The 25,820-nt window shown below is 39.2% G+C and overlaps 2 protein-coding genes across 3 annotated transcripts in view; one reads left to right on the top strand and one right to left on the bottom strand.

Annotated features, from left to right (window-relative positions):
• The first annotated feature begins 1,992 nt into the window (after positions 1-1,992).
• On the top strand, positions 1,993-9,308 carry si:ch211-102c2.4 (uncharacterized protein LOC568178 homolog). Its single transcript, XM_058374348.1, has 5 exons — positions 1,993-2,147; positions 5,311-5,601; positions 7,844-7,933; positions 8,065-8,078; positions 8,577-9,308. The coding sequence occupies exons 1-5, from the start codon at positions 2,108-2,110 to the stop codon at positions 8,580-8,582; spliced, it is 441 nt and encodes a 146-aa protein (XP_058230331.1). The 5' UTR covers positions 1,993-2,107; the 3' UTR covers positions 8,583-9,308.
• A 349-nt stretch (positions 9,309-9,657) lies between these two features.
• rabl6b (RAB, member RAS oncogene family-like 6b) overlaps positions 9,658-25,820 on the bottom strand; it is a 32,734-nt gene continuing 16,571 nt past the window's right edge. The window contains exons 7-17 of one of the 2 annotated variants that reach the window (XM_058374345.1): positions 24,855-24,946; positions 23,501-23,641; positions 22,194-22,299; positions 20,464-20,567; positions 19,568-19,908; positions 18,349-18,511; positions 16,828-17,034; positions 16,400-16,694; positions 15,774-15,948; positions 15,579-15,637; positions 9,658-13,587 (exon numbers count right to left, since the gene is read on the bottom strand). In XM_058374345.1, coding sequence (XP_058230328.1) covers positions 13,390-13,587; positions 15,579-15,637; positions 15,774-15,948; positions 16,400-16,694; positions 16,828-17,034; positions 18,349-18,511; positions 19,568-19,908; positions 20,464-20,567; positions 22,194-22,299; positions 23,501-23,641; positions 24,855-24,946 — 1,881 coding nt within the window. In that variant the 3' untranslated portion in view covers positions 9,658-13,389. The remainder of the gene's footprint in view (positions 13,588-15,578; positions 15,638-15,773; positions 15,949-16,399; positions 16,695-16,827; positions 17,035-18,348; positions 18,512-19,567; positions 19,909-20,463; positions 20,568-22,193; positions 22,300-23,500; positions 23,642-24,854; positions 24,947-25,820) is intronic. The other variant, XM_058374346.1, reaches the window with a different exon arrangement.

The raw sequence follows: 25,820 nt of genomic DNA, 5'->3' as shown, positions 1-25,820 counted from the left end.
ACTATTATACACTACAATGACATGATCCTCCTTGTCACACTAGCACATACTACTGTAAAATATTTAATGATAAATTCAACATTTTATTTACTTTTTATTAAAAAAAATACATTCAAAAAAATAACAAGCAAATGCGTTTAGAAAAACAGGCAGGGATGTTTTACTGTATATTACTGAATCCTAAAATTGTTAGATTATCTATATATTTGTCTTCATGAGAAAAAAAGTGATGAAAGATTTGAATTTTTGCAGGAATGCAAAGAAAAGCATCCACCACGGCTCCCTGAGTCACTTTTACTGAAATCTGAAGAAGCATGGTGGTGGTGGCATCACAAGGATTACGCAGAAACGCTGAAAGATTCGAGTTCGAGCAATTAAAAGGTCTATGAAAGTTTGGACTCAATGGAAAATCTGACATTGTGAATAAAAGTTGTTCAAGTTGGTTAAGGCTCTGAGATGTGGTTTGGAGGATCGGGCTCCAGGGGGCGCTGTACCATGGCTGACCCTGCACTCTGACCCCCAACACTCCAAAGATGGGATATGTGAGGAATGAATTTCACTGTAATGGATATGTGACAAATAAAGGCTACTTAAGAGCTGCAGTCTGTCTCTTAGCTTTTTATTGTGAAATTGCCTCAAATGGAAATAAAGTCACTGACTTGAAAAAATTTCTCTTCTCTTCTCTTCTCTTCTCTTCTCTTCTCTTCTCTTCTCTTCTCTGTTCTCTCCTCTTCTCTTCTCTTCTCTTCTCTTCTCTTCTCTTCTCTTCTCTTCTCTTCTCTGTTCTCTTCTCTTCTCTTCTCTTCTCTTCTCTTCTCTTCTCTTCTCTTCTCTTCTCTTCTCTTCTCTTCTCTTCTCTTCTCTGTTCTCTCCTCTTCTCTTCTCTTCTCTTCTCTTCTCTTCTCTTCTCTTCTCTTCTCTTCTCTTCTCTTCTCTTCTCTTCTCTGTTCTCTTCCCTTCCCCTCTCTTCCTCTTCCCCTCTTCTCTTCTCTTCTCTTCTCTTCTCTTCTCTTCTCTTCTCTTCTCTTCTCTTCTCTGTTCTCTTCCCTTCCCTTCCCTTCTCTTCTCTTCTCTTCTCTTCTCTTCTCTTCTCTTCTCTGTTCTCTTCCCTTCCCTTCTCTTCCTCTTCCTCTTCTCTTCTCTTCTCTTCTCTTCTCTTCTCTTCTCTTCTCTTCTCTTCTCTTCTCTTCTCTTCTCTTCCTCTTCTCCTCTCTTCCTCTTCCCCTCTTCTCTTCTCTTCTCTTCTCTTCTCTTCTCTTCTCTTCTCTTCTCTTCTCTTCTCTTCTCTTCTCTTCTCTTCTCTTCCTCTTCTCTTTGCTTCTCTTCTCTCCTCTGCTCTTCTCTTCTCTTCTCTTCTCTTCTCTCTTCTCTTCTCTTCTCTTCTCTTCTCTTCTCTTCTCTTCTCTTCTCTTCTCTTCTCTGTTCTCTTCCCTTCCCTTCCCTTCCCTTCCCTTCTCTTCCTCTTCTCTTCTCTTCTCTTCTCTTCTCTTCTCTTCTCTTCTCTTCTCTTCTCTTCTCTTCTCTTCTCTTCTCTTCTCTTCTCTTCTCTTCTCTTCTCTTCTCTTCTCTGTTCTCTTCCCTTCCCTTCCCTTCCCTTCTCTTCTCTTCTCTTCTCTTCTCTTCTCTTCTCTTCTCTTCTCTTCTCTTCTCTTCTCTTCTCTTCTCTTCCTCTCTCTTAAAATAAATAGAGAAATAAATAAATATATAAAATAAATTATATATATGAAGTAAATTGTTATTATTATTGTTTAAATCTAAATTTTTAGAAATAAATTATATACCAAATATACAAAACGTTTAATTGTCAAATCAAATTGTTTAAAAACAAATAAAAAAAAAAATGTTAGCAAACGTTCACGATATCGTTACTTTCTAGATGATTTGTCGTGACCTCTGCAGGAGGTCAGCGATAACAGTTATGCTGAAAAAGGAAGAAAGACTGTGAGGTCTTAAGGCCGTGGCTACTTCCTGTCATGTTCATTTCCTAATCGCACTCAGCCAAGAGCAGAACAGTTCGCTCTCGTCTGTTTGTGGGTGTATATAAGTGTGTGTGTGTGTGTGCTTGTGGGTGTGTGTTTGTGTGTGTGTGTGTTATCCAGCAAGGAAAATGTTCCTGTTCACATCCACACTGATCTTCATCTCCACAGGTAAGAAAACAAGATTATTATCAGTAAAATAAGAGTATTAAACATAAATCCATCATTAAAAATCATTATAGTTGAAAGTAATAAAATTATCATCGTCAGCATTCTTACTGAAAGAAAAAAGGAAATAAAATAAAAGGCAAGGAAATGAAGTTATTTTTAAAAACGTCCATGATAGGAGAGGGGTTTGTTTTTTTTGTTAATCATTGTAATGTTTGTGCGCTCTATATTTAGAAACCAACCCTTACTTGTAGAATTAAGCAGGAATTCTTAAAAATATATTTTTAAAAGGAAAAGGATATAGAGTTTAAAATGATTAAAGATTAAAAGTTTCTGCGTCAGATGTGGTCATGGCCTTAATCATTATGGACGGCTGCTTATATTCATGATGAGGAAGTGGAAACAGACCCACGGTGTGGGGGTGCATGTGCGTGTGTGTGTGCGTGTATGGTGTGTGTGTGCGTGTATGGTGTGTGTGTGCGTGTATGGTGTGTGTGTGCGTGTATGGTGTGTGTGTGCGTGTGTGTGTGCGTGTATGGTGTGTGTGTGCGTGTATGGTGTGTGTGTGCGTGTATGGTGTGTGTGTGCGTGTATGGTGTGTGTGTGCGTGTATGGTGTGTGTGTGCGTGTATGGTGTATGTGTGTGCGTGTATGGTGTGTGTGTGCGTGTATGGTGTGTGTGTGCGTGTATGGTGTGTGTGTGCGTGTATGGTGTGTGTGTGCGTGTATGGTGTGTGTGTGCGGTGCGTGTGTGCGTGTATGGTGTGTGTGTGTGCGTGTATGGTGTGTGTGTGTGCGTGTATGGTGTGTGTGTGCGTGTATGGTGTGTGTGTGCGTGTGTGGTGTGTGTGTGCGTGTATGGTGTGTGTGTGCGTGTGTGGTGTGTGTGTGCGTGTATGGTGTGTGTGTGCGTGTGTGGTGTGTGTGTGCGTGTATGGTGTGTGTGTGCGTGTATGGTGTGTGTGTGTGTGTGTGTGTGGTGAGTGTGTGCGTGTGTGGTGTGTGTGTGTGTGTGTGTGGTGTGTGTGTGCGTGTATGGTGTGTGTGTGCGTGTATGGTGTGTGTGTGCGTGTATGGTGTGTGTGTGCGTGTATGGTGTGTGTGTGCGTGTATGGTGTGTGTGTGCGTGTATGGTGTATGTGTGTGCGTGTATGGTGTGTGTGTGCGTGTATGGTGTGTGTGTGCGTGTGTGGTGTGTGTGTGCGTGTATGGTGTGTGTGTGCGTGTGTGGTGTGTGTGTGCGTGTATGGTGTGTGTGTGCGTGTATGGTGTGTGTGTGCGTGTGTGTGTGGTGAGTGTGTGCGTGTGTGGTGTGTGTGTGTGCGTGTGTGGTGTGTGTGTGCGTGTATGGTGTGTGTGTGCGTGTATGGTGTGTGTGTGCGTGTATGGTGTGTGTGTGCGTGTATGGTGTGTGTGTGTGTGTGGTGAGTGTGTGCGTGTGTGGTGTGTGTGTGTGTGTGTGTGGTGTGTGTGTGCGTGTATGGTGTGTGTGTGCGTGTATGGTGTGTGTGTGTGTATGGTGTGTGTGTGCGTGTATGGTGTGTGTGTGTGTGTGTGTGGTGAGTGTGTGCGTGTATGGTGTGTGTGTGTGTATGGTGTGTGTGTGCGTGTATGGTGTGTGTGTGTGTGTGTGTGTGGTGAGTGTGTGCGTGTGTGGTGTGTGTGTATGGTGTGTGTGTGTGTGGCAGATGAGTGTGTGCGTGTATGTGTGTGTGTGTGTGTGTGTGGTGAGTGTGTGCGTGTATGGTGTGTGTGTGTGAGTGTGTGTGTGTGAATATGTGTGTGTGCGTGTATGGTGTGTGTGTGTGTGTGTGTGTGGTGAGTGTGTGCGTGTGTGGTGTGTGTGTGTGTGTGGTGTGTGTGTGCGTGTGTGGTGTGTGTGTGCGTGTATGGTGTGTGTGTGTGTGTGTGTGGTGAGTGTGTGGTGTGTGTGTGTGTGTGGTGTGTGTGTGCGTGTGTGGTGTGTGTGTGCGTGTATGGTGTGTGTGTGTGTGTGTGTGGTGAGTGTGTGCGTGTATGGTGTGTGTGTGTGTATGGTGTGTGTGTGCGTGTATGGTGTGTGTGTGTGTGTGTGTGTGGTGAGTGTGTGCGTGTGTGGTGTGTGTGTGTGTGTGGTGTGTGTGTGTGTGTGGTGAGTGTGTGCGTGTGTGGTGTGTGTGTGTGTGTGGTGTGTGTGTGCGTGTGTGGTGTGTGTGTGCGTGTGTGTGTGTGAGTTAAACTGTAAATAACAGTTAATAATTGTAAAAAATATATTTTTATAAAAGCTGATTTTTTCCCCTACGCAGTAGATTGGACCTATTGCTTATTTATTTATTAATTATTTAAGTAAACATCCAAACAGATGCATGCAGCCAATTAATGTTTTTTTTTAATGCTGGAAAATTGAATGTGAAAAGTTACTGAAAGTAAGAAAGGAAGGAATGAAGGAAAATCGGAAAACAGAAAAGAGAGGGCAAAGGAAAGGAAAAGGGGAAAAATAAGCTGATTTATTTTTTAGAAATTAAATTATAACTTAAGAGGAGAAACAGAAGGAAAGGAAACAGAAAAAAGGGAAGGGTGAAAAAAAAGAAGGAAGTGAAAATAAAAAGAAAGGAAATGTGAAGAAATGGAGGAGGCAGAAAGCAAAGGAAAGTGAAGGGAATGGCACCGAGAAAGCATAAAGGAAAGAGATGGATGAGGATTAGGGAAGGGAAAAGGAAAAGGCCAGGCAAAGGAAGATGTAGATGTTCCTCAGTGTGGTGAATTTGAGCATTCATTATGTCATAAAGACAGAAGCCCAGAACATCTCAGCACCATCGTGACACTGGAACACTTCTGCTTGGAGACTCATCACGTGGAAAACGCCTGAAGATGGCCTTCAACCTGAACAGCGTGAAGATACGTGAGATTGCTGAGGAAGGATAGTAGCCATGAAGATGGCTTTGGTCTGCAGTTTTGCTTCATCTGTGAACAGCCGAGAACTTTAACAAGAGAGTCTTCATGTTCTTAATTAGAATTTTTGAGCATATAGAAGGGAAATGATTTATAATCGCACTTTCAAGGTTCCTTTCAAGGTTTCTTCCTCATATCATCTCAGGGACTCACCTCACCTTCTTTGACGATAAATGTCTATCCAGAATTTATATTTTTCTTCATGATTGAATGGACGCTCTGTTCTTTCCCGCAGTCGTGTACCACAGTCACGCTGAGCAGACGCTGGAGTGTCCCTACAGCCAGAGCAATAAATACCAGGAGAGAGTTTGGTGTAAAAGGGACCCTTCAGATCCCAACTGCTGCACGGGTTTCTCCTTTGGGTCAGGAACCAACGACTTGGACAACGGGCGTCTGAGCGTGTCAGACAACGGCACCACCTTTGTCATATCCGTGAAGAGTCTGTCTCAGGGGGATGGAGTTTACTGGTGCGGTGTCACGAGCGGCAACAAGAAAATCACCAAACTGGCTGAGAAAGAGATCCACAGTGAGTCCATTCAGTCCATTCAGTCCACTCGGTCCACTCGGTCTCATTTATCGTTACTATCTAACAATCCAATAATCTGAATAATCAGCATTTCACACATCTCAAGGCAAGGGCATTTTCACAGATTATTAAATAGAGATAAAATCTTACTTCACGTCTGTCTCCTAAAAGAAAATATACAGTATATATGGTACATTTTACAAGAAGGTAATAAATTAAATAAATGTCTCAAAGTGTAAAAAATGAGCAGATATGTTCCAACATTATAACCTATTCTATTATAACCCAACATGGGACGTTTAAGAAGATGTTTATTAAAGTGTTTGTTTATTTAAAACCCTTTCAGGAACTAAATAATAATCTTTAATAATAATAATATTCAGCATTTTGTGGTTTTATTTATAGAAAGTTATTATGCATAAAACTATACTTTAACAAAACTTTTTTTATTTCCTTTCTTTTCTTTTTAGGAAAGTTGGTCAAATACATAATTATATTCATCCCAATAAAATATTAAATCCATCCCAACATCAACTATTAAACAACCAAAAAACCAAAAACCAGACCAAAGAAATTATATTATATAATATATAATAATTATTATTATATATTTGGGGGGGGGAGATGGAAATAGCAAAATGAATTAATTACTTAAATTAAATAATTATTAGATAATTATTTTAAATAAATAAATAAATAAATAAATAAATAAATACATATTCGTCTTAACATCATGTTTTTAATTTTTTTAAAAATCACACCAAATGATAGATATTTTTGTATTCTATATTATATAAAAGATTTTTTTTTTTTTTAAAGATTTTGACTTTCGCCTCTTTAAACTGCTGTAATTCTTTTTATTTTTGAATTTCTGCATTACAGTATAATTTCAGGATTATTCCTAAAAAAAAAACACAAACAACAATATTAATATATCATTTGTTTGTTGTTACAATAGGCTATAAGGGTGAACTAGATTTCTCTCGTTTTTGTCTGAAAGCACAGAATAAAGATGTGTACAGTGAAGAAGACAGACGGAGGTTATAACAGGTTTATACAGTGTCGTTAATGTGCTATACATCCGTATGTGTGTGTAAACACCTATATTATTGTTCTTTGGACAGTCCGATTATGTAAAGTGCGTTTTTTCTTTATAATAATACCTCACTTGCTCGCGACACACAGGAACATGTAATTAGATGTACTGCAATGATTGTGATTGTAATATAATTTTAATAAAATTAAAAATAAAAAAAATATTTTGTAATTATATGTATATTGTATGTAATTTTGATAAAAAGTAAAAAGAAAAGTTCACAATACATAAAAAAAGTTAAACTAATAAATGCTTCACATTTTTAAACACAAAACATGAAGCTATAGTAAAACCTGGTCATGCCTTTTTATTTAAATGATTTATTACTTTAAATCCATTACTTTATTAATTATTTATTTATTGTTTGTTTGTTTGTTTTTAGGCTATAATAAAAGCAATACTTTAAAATTACAGGGTGATGTATATATTGAGTTTTACCAAATTAAGAAGAACAGAATAACTAAATAACTAATGCTACTCAAATTTGTAGACTTTAGTGCAAACCACTGATGCTGACATTTTAATTAGTTAATTAAATTACTAATAAATAATTAATATTTATTTTAAATAAAATTAAATACTTAGTTTTTCCAATAAAATAATAAATATCTTTTTTTATATTTATTAAAATTCTCATTTGTAAATATTATAAAATTATATAAATAATAATAAAAAATTAGCAAACAAAAGTATTATGTTACAAATACTGTATAATATATTTTGATTTCTTTTATCATTCTAAAGATGATAAATATTTATGTGTAGTCTATAATCAAAATATTGTATTTTACTAAAATAAAATAAAATAAAATAAAATACATCATTTTAAGTCTAGCTTGTAGGCTATAGTAAAAATATTTGGAAGGTTTTTGTTTGTTTGTTTGTTGATTTGCTTTTTCCTTCGTAAAAAGGTTTGTTCACTTTTAAAATACTACCTCGTAAGCTAAAGTGAAATGCTCCGAGGAGAACATGAGGTAAAGTAAAAGTAAAAAGAGGAGAAGTAAAAATGAAAAGGTTTAAATAAATTTCCCAGTTTATAGCAGCAGAAGTTTCTCGGATCTGAACTTTTCCAGAACATTCTGAATTCTGCGTGAAGTCTGTAGCTTGTTTTCTGAGCACATGCTGGATTTCTGGATTCTCCCACAGATTCCATACATTTCGTCTGGGCAATCCTGCGCTATCTGCTCTTCGGCCTGCTCCTGCTGACGGTCATATCCACTCATGTGTTCTGCAGCAGTGAGTGTCACAATGTTTAACAGGAACCGCTGTCTAACATTAGCTAAAAAATAAACCACAAACATGTCACATGCTATTTTTGCACCGATAGAGGATTTGTCTTACACAAGTTTCTTTTCCTTCTTTTGCAGGGAGGAAAGCGAAGGTAAATTACATCCCTTGACTGTCCTGCATTTAAGACATACACCTTCCTAAGTTTCGGTATTTTAAAAAAAGGTTTATGCTAACGTCAAGTCAAATAGTTTACATTAGAAATATACTGAAAGTCGTATACATGTTACTCATGAAATCATACAAAACTGTGTGCAAAAGTTTTGCCCCCCCCAGTCCAATTAACATATTTGATCTCTATTTGAAGTGAAAAGAAATAAACAGCAACAAACTCTTTTCCCCTGCAAATATTAATGCAATAACTTAATAAAATATATATATTTTAAAAATTATAATTGGTGGTGTGTGCAAAAGTTTGTGCTCCCTTCACGTCAGTTAGGCCCAAGGATCGTCTCCTTCAGTTCATCTCTCAGCCAGGGTGCCTAAATAATAACCTAAACGTGTGTAGGATTAATACGAACGTAGCATTATTCTGTCATAAGTTATGAGGTTTGATGGGATTTGTAACTGCATAACTGTTCTCTCGTTTCAGGAGTAAAGGCGAACCATATAAAAGCGGAAAACAGCCCTTTAACACAGAGACTCTGTGAAGAAGAATGATTTAGTCCAATAGTAGACTTGTACATATTTTTTAAGCTTTATGCTCAAAGTATATGCATATGTGTGTATGTGTGTGTGTGTGTGTGAGATCTCAGTGACTTGGTGCCAGTTTGACTATTTCTGAAACTGCTGATTTCCTGAGAGTTTCACACACTCAAGTTTACACAGACAGAAAGAAACTATCCAGCAAGCGTCAGTTCTGCGGGGGTGAAAACGCTACGAGCCGACAGGAAGGCTTTAATAGTTTAGAAGAAAAAAAAAAAAAGCCTATGTGAAATTGTGATGAGCAGAAAAGCATCTCACTAAAGCTTGAGGAGGATGCGGCCGAAAATAATGATGCTGAAGGTGATGCTGAAGGTGTGCTGTGGTATCTGGCACCAAGATGCTAGCAGCAGATCCTTTAAGTCCTGCTAAAGGATACTTCTGATGGATACTGACCAGTGCAGACCGGGAACACCCCACAAGAGCCTCGATCCAGTCGTCTAGCCATCACAATTCCTCGCTGAAATCCTTATGCTTGCCCATTTTTCCTGCTTCTAACACATCAACTTTCAGCTTCTCATATCCTCTATAAATGTTGCGAGCAATCAGTATCAGTAATCAGTATTCAGAAAGCTTATTGAAAATTGCTATTGAAATTGATCTAAAGTCTAATCACCCCCCCCACCCCCCCACAGTTTTCCCTGTTTTATAACGTATGCTTTTTTTTTCTCTCGTGAATGGGACAGTAATAATGGGAAGAAAGGAATGGAGGGGAAAAATAAATATAATCGATATTTTTTTATATCAGTTGATGTATATCAGTTTGGTATCTGGTGTCTAAGCTGTTCGGGAATAAAAATAAAATACAGTGGTGAGAAAAACAAACTCTGTTCTTACTCTTAAATACCGCAAGTGCCTTATGACCTCTAATCCAATAATAAGTTTGCACACCCCTGCTCCACAGTGTGTGTGTGTGTGTGTGTGTGAATAAATAAATAAAGGAACAGGAAGCATGAATGATGGAGGAACGTCCGTGCTATATTTGTGTTTCATTTTCGCACACAGTTTAACGCCGTATGAAGTCAGACAGGAAGCCAGTCGTGAGAGTGGGGTCTGTTCAAAAGTGCAGTTTGTTTCTTACAAAAGCCAAAGCCATGTATGTGTGTGTATGTATGTGTGTGTGCGCGGTAATTTTTAATCCATTATCTTAAGAGTCCGAGCTCCACGCCGAGACGGACACTCAAACCCGGTGAATTACAGCCGTATGAACATGGAGTAGCACAGTTTTCTCTCTCGAGTCTCTTGAAGTGTTGTACACAGCGCTCAAAACAAATCAACACAAAAACGACAAAGAAGATAGAAAATAGAAGGAGAGAGAGGGGGGAGGAGAAGAAAAAAAAAAACAAAAACAAGGAAACGTTCATTGCACTTAATAAGGTTTGGTCTCAAGCATTAAGGGAAGAAAGCAATAATAATAATAATAATAATAATAATAATAATAATAATAATAATAAAAGTTTCCACTGGTCCTCAGCAGTGTATCTGAAAATCAGAGAAAGAGAAAATCATCACATCTGAAATGGAAATGTCTTTGAAACTGCAGTGACCGATTCTCGGGACTTATTGCATGGACGTCTTTTCCAGACCTTCTCTAAAGCAGCTGCGGGGGGGGGGGTTCGAGGTTTAAAGGAATAATAATAATAAACCTCTCCTTTTACTCGACTCGGATCTAGCGGATCAGCCGACATGCGTTCGTTGTGGTATTGTTTTCTGCTTTAATTAAACCTTTAGTGTGCTTCCAGATTAGTAAATGAATGCAAAGTCGAGAGAGTGTTAGATGTTCAGATTTAGGGTTCATGACGAGAGTCAAGGCGACGGCGAGGGAGATGGAACGAGGAACGATGTTTAAATGGTGGAATTTGAGTTTGTTTTGGAAACCTGATGCCATCTAGTGGACGTGGCTTATAATCGGATATAAACAAACAAAAACCTATAAACCTATATATAAATAAATGAAAAACCTTACAATTGCGTATAAACCTTCACATCAACCTGTGATTATTAAGCAAATCAATTGAACACAGAGTTTACTCCTTGGATCGTCATGAATGAAAGCATTTGGGATTAAATCTCAAAACACTGCTCGCGTTCTGTGTAAACAAACTCCAGGAAGTAGCTCAGGATGTCTAGCGGCGCACCTTAACACAAAAACTTCCAAAACTGTAACAACAATTCAGCATTATTTTAACCTTTTAAACACTTCACTGCGTAGCTAAACGCTGAATAATGAAATGTTATCGAGGCGGCCGTCTCGGACGGCCGGAATAATAAAGCCTGCAGTGGAATTGGCAATGAAATGGATGCGGACGAAAAAAGTGTGAACATCAGAGCGACCATGTGAATTGGGAAATAAATGCGTTAGCAAAACTAAACCTAACGCATCTCGGCTAATCGAGTACGACTGAGACGTCTGAAATCTCATCGGAGGATGGAACTATTTCAAATTCTCGTATCTTTGCGGGACTTGCTTGTTATGGTGTTTGGTAGTATGAAGAATTCCCGTTAGACTCGTTTATTAATGACGAAAAATATATTTATATACAGGAAGTGCAGTTGCATTGATTTGAACACGACCCGGATGCCTGAAAACCTCCACAGACATTTCAAAATGGCGACCAACCTGAGAGCTGAGTGAATTCCGAACAAGTTCAGCCAAAAACGTCCGAAGAAACGTCTAGTCTGTTCTGTTGGTTTCTTTAGCTTTGCGAAGTCGCTAACAGATAAGTGAAGCCACGTCTAGCTACAGCGCCAGACAAGTGCTTGAGGTGATGTCTATTTTAAAATAAAATAAAAAGAAATTCGTAGCTAGCTGTCGTATACTGACCTTTTAGGGGGCGTGCTTACGCGGAGTTGTACATCAGCTGTGATACGAGTAACATTGTGTGTGATTTTCTCCGTTAGCCGCGACATCGCAAATCTAAAGAAGCTCATTTTCTCCCGGCTGATCGACTAGCGACGATCCCAAGTAAAGACGTTTTGGCTGAACGATTCCGATAAAACTTTTTTCCAATATACGTGAACCAGTAGCAGAGAATCGCATTTAAAGAAAAAAAATAATAATCGCAAGTTCATATCATTCCAAATGAAATCTACAAGAAAGTCTTTTTGGAAAAATGGAGAAAAATAAGAGATATACACAGGCACAAATACAGTACACAGCACACATCACCTACATTATACACCGAAACTAAACATAAGAAAAGAACGCTAAGCCATGCCCCAAACACCGATGAGGAAAGAGTCATGCGTTTATGACTGAGTAGGCATGTGCGATACTACGCTGTAGTTCCTGATATTTTCACAATGTCACGGTCGCTAGTCAGGATTTATTCATAGAAAACAAAAAATATAAAAATATTACATAAACTTACTGGAAAACTCTTTGCATTCTGAATATTCAAGCACATAATGACGCACTTAACATAACAATATAATCATTTATTTAGGCTACAAAGTGAAGGGATTTCATTTGTTTGTCTTTTGTTAGCGACGATCTTGCCGGTTAACATTACAGTGCTAGTGTGAGCGACATCTCAAAACAAGAAACTGTAGAGACGGTGCTGTCGATTTACCAATCGATGCTGTCTGCATGTTAACCGATCTAAACGTAGCACTCGTTTAAAGCTAAGAAGCGCTAATTAATTTTTTGATTTGACGTTACTTGCTGGAAAAGGTGTTTTTGTAAAAAAAATTTCCTAATCGGAGGTTGGAAATTTATCCTAAGCTTTACCGCAGAATAAACTGATATTGTATTACGTGCTACAGTGCAACATTTCGAATATCAGAAACAGAAAATTTAAGCGTAGTAATCAGTGTGAAGAAAATAAAAAACAGGTGTACCCCAGGACTCGGCCTTTACTTTTAGTGTTGAATCATTGCTACTGATTATCTTCCTAGATCCTTCCTTCCTTGTTGTTTGCATCTGGTGTCTATGTCATTATGGCTGAAGATGTGATTGTTAGCTACTGCAGCAAATAACATTAAGGAAGCCTAAAGCATGTATCTATTTCTGGAAATTTCTTAAGCATTAAGTGTCAGGGACGCATGCTAGTGTCTCGGCATTGCATCGAGTTCGGGAGGAATTATTACTGCGAGTCCTGTACAAGTCACTTTGCAACTAAAACAACGTGATTCGCTCGGAATTTCCACATACGCAAGTTTGAATACCCAAAAGTTTACGCGTTTTTCATCGTTTTTAGACTGTATTGTGTAACAGACGTTAAAAGTTTCATGAACTGCAGAAGTGTAGGAATGCAGTCAACAATATTGTGAAATATACCACAAACCTCTGGTATTATCAGCACATGCCTACAAAAAAAAAAAAACAGCTACTAAATCAATGGGGAGTGGTTTCGCTTCTGGAGTGGATATGAAAAAAAGAAAAGGCAGATACAGTAGAAAAGCAAGTAGCCAGTCGAATCTTCACTTCACCCTGGAGAAAAGTTGCATGCAGGATGCAGGAGATCTCAATGGCTTCTCCACTTATTGCAGCCGGGGTTACGGGAGTCTACTTTCCCTTCCCTCCTCCATAGTGGAAATGATACGCGAGAGCCCGAGAGTGGCTTTGAACATCACTCTCACACACACCCACACACACCACACACGGTCAGAACTGCGCTGCTGAAATGCCGATGAAGTGTCGAGACCAGTAGTGCAGGTTTAAAAAAAATAAAACAAAAAACAAAAACGCAGCGTTTCATCGTCTAGAGCTCCTCGTAGTCTCCTTCCTCTCTCTTTTCCGACGCTTCTCCTCCGGCCAGGAAGGCCTCCAGATCGTCCAGATCGCCCGCTTTCTTGCTCCGGGACTTTTTCTTTTTCTTCTCTTTCTCATCTCCGGCTCCTTCTGGCTCCTCGCGCTCCTTCTTCTTGTGTTTCTTCTTCTTGCTGCTTTTCTCTTCGTCCTGCAGAGGAGGATGTGAATGACAAGGTCAAACAAACAGCAGGAGAAAGAACGGACTCTTTATTCTATATGTTTCTTTAGGGGGGTTTGAAGTTTGGATTTATAAAAAATTAAATAAATAAATAAATAAATAAATAAATAAAATTTAATTATGATCAAATTATTTTTATTTATTAATAATAATTATTATTAATCACAAATAATTAATAAATAAATTAATTAATAAATTAATTTAATTAAAATGCGTTAAAATAAATCAATATGAAGTCAATTGGACTATGATTTTTCTTTTCTTTTTTTTTAACCACTTAAACTCTAGGGCTTTTCACACTTGAAATAGTTCCCTGTGTGACTGTAAACAGAATCCTGGGTTATGTAGTTAGAGGTTTCACACTGCTCGTACTTTACCTGGGTTTAACACTTGAACTCTGGCTCTTAAACTGATCATAATATTTCAATCATATTTGCACTGTCAACAGCCAGGATTGGACAAACACAGCATGTGACCGCTTTAAATAATAATAAAAAAATAAAGGCTCGTCTCATGCTTTCACTTCAGTCAGAGGAAAAGTTCAGGTCTGCACTTGAGCAGGTTTTGTTAAGAGGCAGTGGTGGATCAAGTGGTTAAGGCTCTGGGTTGTTGATCGGGGTTCAAGCCCCAACACCACCGAGCTCCACTGTTGGGTAACTGAGCAAGGACCTTAACCCTCTCTGCTCCAGGGGGGCTGTATCGTAGCTGCCCCTATGCTCTGACTCCAACTTCCTCAAGTGGGATATGTGAAGAAAAGAATTCCACTGTGCTGTAATGTATGTGTGGCGATAATAATGAAGGCTTTGGTTGGTTGACTAGCCATTTGTTTGTTCGTTGATATCCTTGAATAAATTTCTGCTAATTTTTCAGTCAGTTCCTTAAACATTATTACTATAATTATTATTTTTATTAGTAGTAGTAGTAATATTAATATTTCAGACTGGCATCTGGTTTGTCCTGAACAGTTTTCTGATCTTAAAAGAGTCTCCTCTTTGCTCTGATTGTCATCCATTTGATGTTATTTTACTTTTTTTTCCTTCAAACAACTGCTGCAACTGCTGTTTGCGTAACACACGGGGTTTCTGGAAGTGTACAAAGCGTGTGATATGAGGTTTTCATCGGTTTCATCTGTTTAGTTTCCGATTGTGTGTCTGTTGCTAAGCGACTAGCCATGACTTTCTAACACCGCCTCGTTTGACAACGTACACGTCACAGCGTTTTAGAACCTTGGGTGAAAAACTATGCTAACCCTGCTACTATATTTATAGTACAGTAGTATACACACACACACACACACACACACACACACACAACTGCTCAAAAGTTTGGGATCACTCAAAAATTGTATTGTTTTCCAAGGAAACACACACGAAATTAGTCTGAATAATAGAAAATATAGCAAAAGAACAGGACATGATATTATATATATATATATATATATATATATATATATATATATATATATATATATATATATATATATATATATATATATATAATATAATAAAATAAATATATAAATAACAAAATTAGTGTAAATGAAAATCTGGAACTTACAGTTAATTTAATTAATATAAATTAAATAATTATTAAAAAAAAAATAAATAATAGAATTAATTAAAATAATATTTCAGATTTAAACATGAGCTCTAGTCGCATTAGATACTTGATCTTTTTGTTTGTTTGTTTTTTTGTCAATGGATTAAACCAGAAATAAAAATAGCGCTTAAATAAAATGAATAGGATTGATATAGTCCGTAAATATAAATATAAGGTATTTAATTAAAGTTTTATTTAAACTAGAAAATTTTCTCTTTTCAGTGAAGCTAAAGTATATTTCCCCCCCCAAAAAAAATGCAAGAAGTAGTTCTTTCCTTGCTTTTTTAAATTCAGGAAAAAAAAACCTATTTATATCCCCAATCTGCCGCATAAACACAACACCAACGTTTGATTCTTTTCACCTCTTTACTCTTCTTCTTCTTTTTCTTCTTTTCTTTCGTCGAGTGCTTGCTTTCCTTTTCTGCAAAAAAAAAAAATCAGACAAGAACAAATATTAGCCGTTTCGCAGTTTCTACTTCATATGAGGTAAAAAATTTAAAAAATAAAAAATAAAATCCCCCCCGGAAATGAGCTGAAGTGCTAGAGGAAGGACTCGCCGTCTTGTTCGTCGCTGCTCTCTTTGCTCTTGATGCTTTTCTCCTCGAAGCCCAGGCCGAAAAGATCGCTGTCGTTCTTGTGTTTGAAGGAGCGGCCCGAGGACTTGAGCGGCTCGGCAGGGACGAGTTCTTCGTCCGAGAGGTCGGGAAGGTCAGACCTGATACGGTGGCCGTCCTTCGGGAAAAGAAACGTGAGAAAGAAACGCTCAAGATACAGAATTATAGCTGCTGGTAACTTCAGTGACAAGAAAGGAATATGTGTTCAGTCTGATTTAAGATTCTGAGATCAGGGTTTGATTTTATTCAGAAATTTGAAAATACACATTTAAACTTATTGTGCTATAGTTTATTTATTCACAGAGAACTGAATGAAGTCAACTCAAGCTTTTCTACTGTCTAAATGGAAAAAAAACAAATGGGAATTTTAATTGCTGTCAATTTGCTGTATAATAAGAGGAACAGTGACTCTGCTTCATGATGGATCACATCACACCACACCATCTCTGATTATTTTCCCATTACAGCATGTCACCCAGTGCATGGACGCTCCTTACGTAAGACTTGATGCAGAAACCGACTTTAATGACTATAAATCGGCTTCCCGGTTTTCCAGAGTTTTATCTTACCTTTTTGTCTTTCTGCACATGCTCCTCCTCGCTCTCGAAATCAGGGTCGTCCATGACGAAGGAGAGCATCTGCTGAGCCACAGGAGCTTCAGGGTCTGTATCGGAGGTGTCGCCCTGAGGAGCAGGCGCTTTCACTTTCCCCCGTTTGGGAGGCGAGTGTGTGTGTGGAGTGTGTGTCATATGCACAGGAGTCGGCGTGAGGATCGAAGGCTCTGTGATCATCGGAGGCTGGACTGAAGGCACGGGCTTCGCGAGTTTGGGTTTTTCCTCCAGCGCCAGAGAGCTGAAATCGTCCCTGCAGAAGGAGAGAGAGAGAGAGAGAGAGAGAGAGAGAGAGAGAGAGAGAGAGAGAGAGAAAGTTAACGCTACCATCAGGATTCGTTTTTAGGAAAAGTGAAAAAGTGAAGCCTGGTCCGATAAAATCTTACAGATGGCTGTCCAGCTGGATATCCAGATCTTCATCTTTAGCCACGACGGGCTTGGATGCAATCTCCTCCTCGTCACTGGATAAGGTGATGTTGAGATCTTTACTCGGGACTGAGGATCTGGGCTGCTGAATGGGCGCAGCATCGTCAGGGTCCAGGTCGTCCTGAAACCCTGCCACCATGGGGTTCCCTCCTCTCCCTTCTCCATCACTGACAGAAAAGGAATAAATTTACATGTGGAACCAAACGCTGCATCTTACAAGCCTTACAAGCCATGGAGTGAAGAATCTTCAGGCAACATGCAAGAACCAGTACAGGGAAAGTGAGAATTTGGAACACGGTGGTCAAGGCACTGGACTACTGACGAGAATCTTCGACTGCTGGACACTTGAGCAAGTCTCTGAACCCTCAACTGCTAAGGGTTGAGTAATTGAGATAAATGCTGTAAATGTAGCAGTAGTAGACATTTCCACACTGAATAAAAAAAATCTGAAAACACAGTTCAGACAATTCAGACAGGTAGTGTAGTTTGCAAATGGAATTCTTACTGCTGATTGGACGAGACATCGGTCACTCACGACATACAAAAAGTAGGAAATTGTGTATCTAACTTTATTTCTTGTACATGTGTGGAGTTCTGCGTTCACTTTAAACCTAAGAAAATAACAAACATGTATATTAATATTTATAAGAAAATGGAATTAATTCAACTCTATTAGACGAAGGACGTTAATGTGCCGTGATTTTGGATACATTGATAGCGTATCATGGCATAAAGATTAGTTTGCGATCTCTAAAAACACACCTGAAGACCGATAACAAAATTATTCCAGATTTAAGGATATAAGGAGCTCTATAAGAGCAGAGCTGTGTTCATACACACACCATATCCACTTTCTACTGCTGCAGATACTGCTGGACTTCCCGTAGATCCTGAGTGAAGATGTCTCATCCAATCAGAGGTAAGAATTCCATTCGCAAACTATACCTACCCTTTTCCGGTTTGACTAAATTATACTTGTGTTTTCAGATTTGTTATTTTATTGGTCACTTCTCGGCGACGGGACATTTCAAAGCAGTATTCTTTGGGGAAGAATCAGATGGTTGTAAGTTCAAATCCCAGCATCGCCAAGCTGCCACAGTTAAGCCCTTGGCTTCTGTAACATTTTCATTAAAACTGAAACATCAAATGCAGATGAAACGAAGCTCCTGGTGTCTAGGTTCCAGATTAGCACCCTGACATACAGAAGAAACCTGCGATACGCTTCCAGATGCGGCGCTTGACATGTACCGATTGTGATACCTGACGTGCACCTTTTTCCTGAAATCATCAAGCAACTGATCAAATCTGCGCTGATGAGGATTTTTTGGGTGAAACTCATTTCAACCTGATCAGGGATTTAATTCCATCTGAGGTGAATGAGGCTAATACCTGAAAATGTTTGCTCATTAGCCTCACACTCCTGGGATGGAGAAATGAATCCACAATGAGTTTGTCCTCAGATTTCTCTTGATTAGCCGTACCTGTCGCTGTCCCCCGCGGTCGTCTGGGGCTGGGTGTTCATGCCTGGTTTGGTGCCGGAGGGGACGCTGTCTTCTAAGAAACTCTTATCCAGTCCTTCGTCTGGCACGAAGTCGTCCACACTCTGCACCGTGGCCGGGGCTCGGGGCGCTGAGGGCTCCGTCTCTGCACCAACAAACCGAACACAAAAATGGAAATCTTTACAATTATAATTTCACTCCATCTTAGTTTGTAGCTTCCTCAAACCGTTCAACACAATCAGAGTGAGATGAACTTGATGGGCTAGATGCTAGTTTGTTTATGCTACAGCTCACAAAGCTTCAACTTATTCACAGGAGAAAAAGCGTTATCTTTGTCAAGTTCCTGCTGATGCTGAGGGGGTTACAAAGTTCCCACACAGCCAGAAAGTCATGTGAGCCTCCACTCATGATGTTCACGAGTCCTAATCCTTTGAATTATTCCATGTCTTGGAGCATCGAGCCCCATGGGAACTCTCCAATTAGGAAACAGTGAAAAAAGTGAGTGTGTGTGAGTGTGTGTTTAAGTGTGTGTGTGTGTGCGTGCTGCCAGAAAACCTCCTCACAGTAGACATTTATAAATAAATAAATAAATAAATAAAATGTCTCCTTTTATACTGTAATACCTCACACATCCGCGAGCACAGGGGGTGGGGAGATGAACCGCGACATCACGCATACAAAGCATCGTAGCTACCAGCCAATCAGCAGCTAGGTAAAACTGTTAATGCTCTGTGATTGGCTACTTTCAACCCTTTGAGCCAATAGCGTGTCCTAATGGCTGTATATCGTTCGATATCATTAAAAATATTTTATTTATATTGATATTTTGTTGATTTTACTTTTATGTTCATATTACTGAATGCAATTAAACAGCATGAAAATGTATAAATTGTTACGAAATTAGCCGTAAACGCTTTTGCAGGATTTTGCGAGGATTTCGCGGGTCTGCGAAACATTCGCAGATGCACATTAGTTAGGTTCCAATGAGAAATTCACGGATTGGTGAAGCCGCTAAACGTGGGACGCGGATCTGCGAGGTATTACTGTATTGTGCTGAGATTCTGTAGGAGAATCAAAATGCGCAGACAGAAAAAGAGAAAAAAGCGATGTTTTTATTTGTCAGCTCGAAAAACTATTACACAAGAAGTCTTTGAGAGAGAGAGAGAGAGAGAGAGAGAGAGAGAGAGAGAGAGGCACTGACCGAGGACAGACGTGGGTGTCTCAGGGGCGGCGGTGGAGCCAAACAGCCTGGAGATGAAGCTGCGTTTCTGCGGCTGCTGAGCGGGAGACGGGGCCGGAGCAGAGGCTGGAGGCAGAGCAACGGGAATCTGAGCATCCACAGACACAGGCGGTGAGGTGGAGGGTAACTGCGGGTTCTGCCCGATGACGGGGGGTTGCTGTGGAGTCCCGGGGCTGGAGCTGCCCGTGGAACTGGCACCTGCTGGGACCACGGGGGACTGCGAGCCTGACGAGGGGCTCTGACCGTTAGCATCACCGGGAGATCTGTAGCCTTTAGCACGTGCTTCCATCATCTCTAGGAATCTGCAAAATCATGATTAGCGCATGTATCGGTCAAATCTGATCCCACTCCATTTAAATATCTTCATGTATTTCCATTTATCTAAGAAGTTTGCTTTAGATTACATAAGTATTCACCCCTCCCAGACCTTTATTATTCATCAATTACACATTATTATTATTATTATTATTAAGATTATTATAATATAGAAAATGTATTCTAATTAAATTTTTTTGGCCTATATTGATTCATGACACCTTTTTCAAGCTTTTCGGGGATCCTCAACACACAAAAATGAGGATCGAGAATGAACACAAATGTCTTCTTTACTCAGTCCTTTCTTCTAATCTCCATATTTCACTGCAGTATGGACTCTTACATTGACGTGTAATGCTTACAGAATTAATTACACATCCGTCCAAATGCTTAATAATCCAACAATCTACTCCTCTTTTGAGCATCAAGACCTCTTTGAAGATCAGTACACCATTTTGAATCTTTTCCCCTCTCATTAAAGAATGTCATGATAGCTGAACAGATTTATTCAGACTTCCTGTATGATCTCTCTCTCATCTTACATTTCGTAGTTTTGATCCTCGGTCTCCTGCTGGACCGTCAGCTCCTCCAGTGTGGCGTCGATGTCCAGTTGGTTGGTCTCCAGCTGCCGTAACAGCGTTTCTCTCTGCAGGCAAAAGCAGGATTAATCACTATACGAGTTAAACCACTGAGCAGGATGTGTTTTGTCTGACACATAAAAGAACTGACAGACAGACTGATCAACCGATGGCCACAATCTAGCTAGAAACTAGGCTTTGAGCTCCTGAACATGAACCATGTAAGTGACAAACAGGAAGGAAGTTGCTGAAAGAGAACTATTAAAAGATATATGACCTCGCTGTGACCTTGACCCTGTTCGGATCGATTCAAACAAGCATCAGTTGCTGGTTTCATTGATAATTTCATATAAATCAAAACAGCCCTGGCCCGTCGAGGCATGGACTCCTCTAGATCCATGATGGTGTACTGTGGTATCTGGCACCAAGATGTTAGCAGTAGATCCTTTATGTCCTTTAAGTTGCGAGGTGGGGCATCTATAGTTCGGACTTTGTCCGACTTTGTTTGTCCAGTACATCCCACAGATGCCTCCACCGGCTTGTCTTCTTCCCATAGTGCATCCTGTTGCCATGTGTTCCCCAGGTAAGCGACCCACACGCACCCAGCGATCCATGTGATGTAATCACGTCATCAGATCAAGCCACCTTCTTCCATTGCTCCGTGGTCCAGTTCTGAAGCTCATGTGCCCATTGTTGGCGTTTTCGGTGGTGCACAGAGGTCAGCACAGGCACCCTGACTGGTCTGCAGCTATGCAGCCCCATACACAGCAAACTGCGATGCACTGTGTATTCTGACACCTTTCTATCAGAACCAGCATTAACTTGAGCAACAGTAGCTCGTCTGTTGGATCGGATCACACGGGCCAGCCTTCGCTCCCCACGTGCATCAATGAGCCTTGGTCGTCCATGACCCTGTCGCTGGTTCACCACTGTTCCTTCCTTGGACCACTTTTGATAAGATACTGACCACTGCAGACCGGGAACAGCGTTTTAACATGAATGTTAAAGCACCGACACCAGAGGCTCCTTGCATAAATAAATGAAATAAACTTCTCCTTACAGAATTAATTAAATTCAGCAAGCTTTGTTCAAATCCATTTATTTTTAGGCTATGCCATACGAGTCTCTGTGAAGCAGCGGTTACCATAGAAACGATAACGTGTTAGAACATGCGTTGATAGAACATTTACAGCCAGAGCTGCTGTTAGACAAAAAGCATCAACAGCTTCTCACCGATACAGATCAATATTATTATTGCTATTGCAATTATTATTATTAAGTGTTCAAGTGTTTAAAATCAACTCGGTCGACTTACACAACTGACGCCACTCAGAGGCAAGAGGTGAAGGTAAGACTGCAGTCTTCTCTGATTATATTACAGTCTAACAAACCCGCTAAGACATAAACTCGCAACCTGGAGGCTTTGTAGAGTTTAGAGTTGAAAAGTTTACTAATAAAGTGCACTGTAACGAGATCATGAGGCGAGTGGAGTTTGTTTAGCTCCTGCAGTGCTCCAGGCCTGCAGTCTGACACCACTGATCTAATTACTGCTGGACATTCGAGACACTCCACACCCACACACACATAAACGCACACACACAGATGAAATATTAAGTGGGTAGCACAATAATGAACCGTAGTCTATCCTCTAGAAACTAGAGAGTCAGCGTTAGAGAATCTGGGTGACCACTGACCTGAAGCTGTAAGAACGGAATGTTGAAAAATCGGTGCAGGTATTTGAGACCGAAGCCGTTTTTCATGGAAGACTCGGCGTAGTGGATGTAGGAAGAACCCAGCGGCCTGTTTGGGACGAAGAACAGCGTTGACAAACATTTATACACTTTAGACATCCACCAATCTGATAAAGTCCTGTTTTATTGTGTCCATGTTGATGACTGAGCGTCTTTGTCATGTCTCACTCCACAGTGGTGGTTAATATGAAAGCATATGAAAGCAGACACTCAGGACTTTGTAGTGTTTCATAAGTATTTCAGTTTTTAGTCGACTAGGAGCAATATATTCTTAGAAAAGTTCCAAAAACGGTTATTATTTTCCGCACATTTCTATCTTCAAAGTAAATGTTGATATCAAACCCATTTCTGCTCTCCGAGACGCTCCAAGTGCTTGTCCATCTAAAAAGCCGCTCAAATACAATCTTCAACCAGTAAAATTCTGTGTAAGGTTCTCTAACAGAGGGAAAACACACACGTCTAAAACACACCGAAAGCTAACAGACTCATTTTAGATCAGACTCACAGCCTGAACATCATTCGTTTGTTTACGCTGATTAAAAACGTCCCATAAGCTGATTTGTGTACTGGTAAAAAGGGTTAAAATCATTGGTTAAAACTAGACAGTTTGTCAGATAGATAAGTTGATTCCTGGAAATTTAGCCAAAAAAAAAAAAAAAAAAAACACAACCCTGAATGCTTCCTCTAAAATCCACATGTTCTTAAATTATCTTAAAAATCTCTTGCACATTATATCATGTATTCAAATCACGGTTTTACACATCAGTGTATCTGATCAAACTGAAAGGGATTCTGCCTCAGATGCCACAACAGCGTCACAACAGCGTCCCTGATCCGATCCTGAGCTCTGTTTCTGTCTGTCTGGGTTTCTTCCAGGTTCTCTGATTTCCTCCACCCTCTAAATAAACGTATGAAGGAGTGGAAGGGACGGCTATGTTCAATTTCTGCTGAATGAGTGTGTGAATGTGTGTGTGCATGTAAATGTGTGTGTGTGTGTGTAGACTGGCATCCCATCTTATCCCAGTGCAAATTCCTAGTAGGAACAGGCTACAGAGATGGGAATATGACTGAAGGAATGAATTATAAAGGAATGAATAATTTCTGGTTTCTAACCACAAAACAAAAAAGAAAACATTCAGTTATAGTACTGTGTCTGATATACAGGAATATCTGTATAGTGTACTTAAAAAAAAATACAGATAGAAAGAAGAGCATGTTTGTGATACAAGGTCTCTGTGCTTTATTGGTACCTGTTGAGGCTGTTGATGAAGTCTCGGATGTCATCAGGAAGGATGACCCTGTGCTCGCCCATGTCCCGATGATTACCCAGCACACACACCGGCACGTGGGTCGGCACTCTGGGCAGCTCCCGCAAAATGTAGTTATAAGTCCTGTGAAGAAAGACAAAAAAATTAACAAGTGAAGAAAAAAATGTTTGTAAAATACAAGTAAGAGATTTAAAGCTTGTAAAGGATTGGATAAGTAAAATAAATTAATAAATAAATAAATAAATAAATTTATTTATTTATTTATTTTAAATAATAAATAAATTTATTTATTTTAAATAATTAATAAATAAAAATAAATGTATAATTTTTTTTATATAAACTTTTTTTTTTATTTATTAAATTTTTATTTTTTTTAAAATTATTTATTTATTTATTTATTTATTTATTTAAAAGACTGGAGAAATCAAGCCAAGTTAGAAAACACCCCTACTTTCACAAACCTGACTTAGTGTTTAATATCTCGGATTCTAAATGTTATCGACATTTTCATTCATTTCTTTTACTTTCCAAGCAGCTCTCATTAAAGCTGAATTTTTTTTCAGTTAACCCGCATATATAATTTTTTATAAATATATTATTCATTGTATATATGCTATATTTTCTCATATTTTCTCTATTTGTAATTCCTTGTACAGCTTCCTGTTTTATTGCACACCAAACTCCGTTTTCTTTCCCAGTTATTATATTTTATTTGATCTTATATTATTTTACTTTAATCTTAAATTTTGATTAGGTTCGTGAGACGTGTTTTTTTTCCCCTCTGTTGGAGAACCTTACACAGAGTTTTACTGGTTGAAGATACAAATCTGAGCTGCTTTTTAGATGAACAAGCACTCGGAGCGTCTCAAAGAGCAGAAATGGGTTTGATATCAACGTTTACTTTGAAGACAAACATATTCATAAAGGAAAGAAAAACGGTTATTTTTTCCCAAACAAATATCGTCTCTAGTAGGGTAGGGAAAAACTAGAGAAATACTTAAGAAACACTACAAATTGCTTGAAAAGGTGTCTACTTTCATATGAGCTTAATATTAACCACCACTCTGGAGTTCTCCCATTATTTCTTATATTTCTCTGGGAAAATGGTTAAATGGTTAAATTGTTAAATAGTTAAATGGTTAAATGGTTAAATGGTTAAATGGTTAAATGGTTAAATGGTTAAATAGTTAAATGGTTAAATGGTTAAATAGTTAAATGGTTAAATGGTTAAATGGTTAAATGGTTAAATTGTTAAATAGTTAAATGGTTAAATAGTTAAATGGTAGCTTCCTGCGGGATTCAAGAACCAGAGTTTTATAAGATCATGTTTTCTTACCATTGCTTTGTGATGTCGAACATCATGATGACGCCGTTACAGTTCTTATAGACGTCCAAAAACTCAGCGTCCAGGGCCATCTCGTTCTCAGCCTACACACACACACACACACACACACACACACACACACACACACACACACACAATACAACATCATCATCACCACCATCCTGTTGGAAGTTATGCTATGGTCCCTTTATACAGTTTTTTTTATATTTAATTAATAATCACTGCTGTTGAATGCTCAATTCTGATTGGTCAGATGGTGTTAATTAACTCTCTTCACCAGCATTTCTCTATCATTTCCACAAGAATAGGTTCGGTGGACGCGCTACATAAACATCCATCCATCCATCCATCCTATCTATCTATCTAGCCATCCATCCATCCACCGACCCACCCACCCATCGATCCATCCATCCATCTATCTAGCCATCCACCCACCCATCGATCCATCCATCTATCTATCTATCTATCTATCTATCTATCTATCTATCTATCTATCTATCTATCATCCACCCACCCACCCATCGATCCATCCATCCATCTATCTATCTATCATCCACCCACCCATCGATCCATCCATCCATCTATCTATCTAGCCATCCACCCACCCATCTATCCATCCATCCATCTATCTATCCATCCACCCACCCATCTATCCATGTATCTATCTATCCATCCACCCACCCATCGATCCATCCATCCATCTATCTATCTAGCCATCCACCCACCCATCGATCCATCCATCCATCTATCTATCTAGCCATCCACCCACCCATCGATCCATCCATCCATCTATCTATCTATCTAGCCATCCACCCACCCATCGATCCATCCATCCACCCACCCATCGATCCATCCATCCACCTATCTATCTATCCAGCCATCCATCCATCCACCGACCCACCCACCCATCCATCTATCTATCTATCTATCTAGCCATCCACTCACCCATCGATCCAT

Source organism: Hemibagrus wyckioides, linkage group LG22, assembly GCF_019097595.1.
Source record: "Hemibagrus wyckioides isolate EC202008001 linkage group LG22, SWU_Hwy_1.0, whole genome shotgun sequence".
NCBI lineage: Eukaryota > Metazoa > Chordata > Actinopteri > Siluriformes > Bagridae > Hemibagrus > Hemibagrus wyckioides.
Note: the sequence above shows the minus strand (reverse complement) of the source record. Positions and strands in the feature narration are given on the sequence as shown.